The sequence below is a fragment of the Protomyctophum parallelum genome, assembly GCF_964188405.1.
Source record: "Protomyctophum parallelum genome assembly, chromosome: 5".
Classification (NCBI taxonomy): domain Eukaryota; kingdom Metazoa; phylum Chordata; class Actinopteri; order Myctophiformes; family Myctophidae; genus Protomyctophum; species Protomyctophum parallelum.
In genome coordinates this window covers 53,562,615-53,566,884 of record NC_139702.1, presented here as the reverse complement: position 1 = coordinate 53,566,884, position 4,270 = coordinate 53,562,615, and the positions used below count along the sequence as shown (strand labels likewise).

The following is a 4,270-nucleotide window of genomic DNA, read 5'->3' as shown; positions in this document are numbered from 1 at the left end:
CTTCAGGATAGCCTGGTGGAGGATCCACCTTGGTAGATTTATGAACAGCTTAAAGGTTCAAATCGACATTTCAGTACATCTAAACTAAAGGCTCCGTTGGCACCTCTATCTCTCTCACACACACACACACACACACACACACACACACACATCCCTAGTTTAAGATTGGTGGAGGGGGAGTGGTAGCAGTAATAAATTAAGAAGACCAAAGAATAAATGTCTCCATTCATTCAACAATGATAAAGCCATTGAATTTGCTATCTACGTATAAAACCACTTTCCCAAATCAAAATTACAGCTTTTCCCAGTAGAGAATTGGAAGTGACAACACCCAAGATCTTCACAGTTTATTTTTTTTATGGATTCACCCTTCACAGAACTTGTGAACAGAATGTTGCTGTCCAATGCGGTCTTCCTAAGGGACTCCTCCACAGTCAAACTGAGTCATGTTCTTCAATATGTCGGACCCGCAGCACCTCAGCAAAGCCTTGTCCGAACCAGCAAGTGATGTCAGCCGTATCCAGAGTGAAGTAGAATAGTCTGTCTTTGCAACGTGTTCTTCTGTGCACCGACCGGGGGTCTGCTGAAAGCACCCCCCTAATGGCTGCAGCTGCCTCTTCTGAACTGCACAGAAACCTGAACTTGGGTCTGCCGCCTTCAGAAGGTTCTATAGGGTAAAAGAAAAACTGTCAGTAGCCTGTACTGTGTTTAGCTGTATTTATTAGTATCTCAGTCACAAGAGACTGAGATACCCTCTTCCCCTATGGGGAAGCGGTGGGGGAACTAGGATTCTAGGGGTAGTGGAACTATGGTTTAGTATCTTTAGTAAGTTATTTCAACAGCAGTGATGTATTCTAGTATTATAGCATTGATGTGCATTACTCTTTCAATGGCCCCCTCTAGTGGACACAAAACTCAATTCTAAAAACAGTTTCCATTCCATTTTTCACAGCTCATTCAATGAGTTGTATGTTTTCTTTGACATCATGTTCATTTTGAACTAAATAGCGTATTATGTTGTGTCATTTGTTATGTGACTTGTGTACTGAACTGTGTCTACATCAGGGGTTTAATGTGTTTTCAGGCCAAGCTTAGCTGAGAAAAACGAGGCAGGGAACCTACATATCTTCTGTCAAGAATGACAGAATAAACCCGGAAGGTGTGCTGCTCAATATTTTGTCTAGTACGATGAAAAAAAAAATCGTATAATGCGTCGAGGCCACATGTTGGCTCACCTGAGGGGCAAGGCGGTAGGAACTCCTCCAATTCCTTCTGGGCATGGGGGGTGAAGCGCACCACCAGACTGGCAACAGGGGGTTCCCTGATCCAGGCTGCTATGGTGCTGTAGGCCTCCTCTCCATAGAAAGGCCCATGACTGTCCTCGACTGAGTCAGGCAGCATGGGCTTAGAAGAGTCTGAAACTCTGCACTATAGAACAAAACACAACAATATATTGATAACTAATGTATACATTTGGAAATACTGAAAATATATAGGACAAATAACTAAAGAGAAATTAACACACACACACACCTGGGAAAGGTCATCATGTCGAGTCACAAAGGCCTTGATCTCCTCCAGTGTAGTATGTATGTCTTTGGGCAAGGAGGAAAGAGGGGCATTGCAATCGGGAGCAAATGAGTACAAGACATCATGCTCAGTTTGAACATTAACATTGGATTTGTCACTTGAGATCGAGTCATCACGGCAGTGACTGCCCTTTCTTTCTCCCTCTAAATTCTGCTCCGCTACTATCCAAGACAAATTCTTATTCTTATCTTTAGAAAGATTTGGGGAGGTTGTCACATTGTCCAATGAAACAGCAGCTTCTTCAGGCTGGCCAGTGTCTGATGTCTCTATGTCCACTCTACTGTGTGGGGAGACATAAGGCTGGTGAGTGTTTGATGTTTCCATGTCCACTCTACTGTGGGGAGAGTCATAATCTGGGATGTAGGGTTTGATGTCCAGGACAGGGGTGCCAGAAATCATGTCGATGTTTGACAGGTATATTGTGTCACCTAAATAAAAAAGTTCAGATGAAGTGTCTTTCCAAGCAACCCTCAATCATGAAGTGTGTGTGGACAAACATACAGAAACATATAAGCATTTAAAAAGCAGTCAAAGAAACGCACGTCGATCCGCAAAAGGTGCGCGCACACACACACACACACACACACACGCGCGCAACATTTTAGAAATTGTTGTGTCTGTGATACGTACCTACAATTGTTTCCAGTTTAGCTAGTGTTAGACCCAGGGCATTAGGCCTGTGAGGACTGCGTGTGGAGTACACACCAACCCTCTGACCGTTCAGCCTGGGAGGCTTCACTTTGGCTTTGTAACTAGTAAGGGGTCCATTTTTGTGAAACAAGAAGATGACCCTGAGAAAAAAAGGGGAAAAAACAGAATAGAAAATAGACAGATCTGATTCTTCTTGGAATGTCCTCCTTTATGGCCAAGATGTTCAAATTCAAATTTAACCCATTAAAACCAGGAAAGCAACTGTGTCATTTTAGATTTTAACCACATTATTATTTTATACATTGGCAATTCAGAAAATAACAGTTATACACGCTATGAGCTTGTACATTTGCACAAATGCATAACATGAAAATGTTTCAGATTTGAGAACCACAGGCTCAGATAAAGCAACATACGTTTTTTCAGAAAACCGTTTTAGAAGACATTTGTAGAATCGGTGTCAGAATAATCACAATGTTTTTTGTGTGATCAATATTGTGTAGCCCTTAGGTAGTAAACTGGCACCACATACCAGACATGGGAGTAGTGTTCCAGACCGCCCAAAGCATGCTCTGGATTATTGAACACACTCTGTTGGATCCGAAGTGTGGCTCTGGAGGGCCCACAGATGGTGGGCTGTCTAGGGGTCCCATTCTTCACAGAGAAACATGAACTAATGTGACCGATAGGTACTGTCAGGATGTTTCCTATGATGACACACGACACAATCAAGATTAGTTACACGTGATATAAACTTTCTAGTACTTCCAACATCAATTTGACTAGTATTTAACACAAATAAGGCAAAGGTGACATTGACAATGATATAATAATTAGACGTTTATCAAAATACAACTGGAGTTAGAAGTAGCTCATCATCACAGTTAAGTGAATACCGTACGTTTATACGTACCTTGTTCTAGTGCACCCAGTGCATCTCCACCAATGTGTGGTTTTAGTGGTGAAGAATGACATTTAGCAATCCCACCTTGATCAATCTTTGAAACAGCATACTGGAGGGATGTCATGTGTTTGCGATTGGCTCTTACTGCATTTTCCAGCATCTGCCTGTGAAATAATGTGAAAACAGATAGATCCGTTCAGAACCTCATAATGTATGACTATGAGCGAGGTTCCAAACGGAGCTTGAAAACAGAGTGATCCACTGATCCTGCCGTTGGTCGATATTTATGTACAACTAAACTATCATAGTCATACCCTGGCATAGATACAAACATACCTGAGATTCTTGATTTCTTTTCGCATCACAGAAACTTGTTCACTTAGTCTCTGGACATGTTCATTACAACAATTGCACATAGAAGACATCCTAGCAGTATTTATAAAACCAACGTGCTTTAGCTTGTTATGTGCGAAGCTAAAAGCAAACACATGTGGTCAGTTGTTCAATGCGGAAGCACATTGCCCTGCAGTAATCTCGCATCGTCACCAGTTTTCCTGTCTTTGGTGCTCAGATCTGGTCTAGAGCCCGCCCTACTGTATCCGGTACTTTCCACACCTACATGTACTTTTCGCAGATTGGGACCGAGGCTAATGTGTACACCATTTGTTTCCGTATCTGCTCTAGACGGGATATGCAAATTGACAAGCAGGCCTGGGCGGCTGGGCCGGTTTAGAGGTCCAGTCACTTTGGCTGGTAATCCAGCATGACAGTGTGACTGTGGGTTCGAGACTTCGAGTCCCAATCCCGACGAATTGTACTGTGTGTCTTCCCCATAGAGTTATTATGGTCTTCCCCCCCATCTCTCTCCCTCCCTGTTTCCCTGTTTCCTTTATCTATCAATAAAGGGGGGGGGGGGATCACACCTGTGTGAAGTGAGCGGTGGAACTATACTGAACTGACAAGAAAATTGATTCAAGGCTTGCTTGTAGTACTGCGGACAGCCTGACGCATGGATGTTGGCCAAAATGTAACAGACCATCAAAATAGCGGCTCCGTCTAATGAGCAAATTTAAGACTTCCGGTCTGAGAGCTAGCAGATTTAAGACATCCGGTTGCCTTCAGAAT

General features: G+C 43.0%; 1 protein-coding gene across 1 annotated transcript; it reads right to left on the bottom strand.

The window, feature by feature from the left end:
* Positions 1-391: 391 nt before the first annotated feature.
* Positions 392-3,721, bottom strand: trmo (tRNA methyltransferase O). Its single transcript, XM_083765127.1, has 7 exons — positions 3,482-3,721; positions 3,155-3,309; positions 2,774-2,948; positions 2,221-2,381; positions 1,522-2,018; positions 1,236-1,404; positions 392-667 (listed from the first exon to the last, which is right to left on the bottom strand). The coding sequence occupies exons 1-7, from the start codon at positions 3,568-3,570 to the stop codon at positions 435-437; spliced, it is 1,479 nt and encodes a 492-aa protein (XP_083621253.1). The 5' UTR covers positions 3,571-3,721; the 3' UTR covers positions 392-434.
* Between the last annotated feature and the right edge of the window lie 549 nt (positions 3,722-4,270).

Excerpts from the sequence above, each read along its gene's own strand:
- trmo (XM_083765127.1), bottom strand. The coding sequence starts at position 3,570 with ATGTCTTCTATGTGCAATTGTTGTAATGAACATGTCCAGAGACTAAGT. Across the intron at positions 3,310-3,481 it reads AAAGAAATCAAGAATCTCAG|GCAGATGCTGGAAAATGCAG; the intron begins GTATGTTTGTAT and ends ATTATTTCACAG. Across the intron at positions 2,382-2,773 it reads GAACACTACTCCCATGTCTG|GGTCATCTTCTTGTTTCACA; the intron begins GTATGTGGTGCC and ends TTTTTTTCTCAG.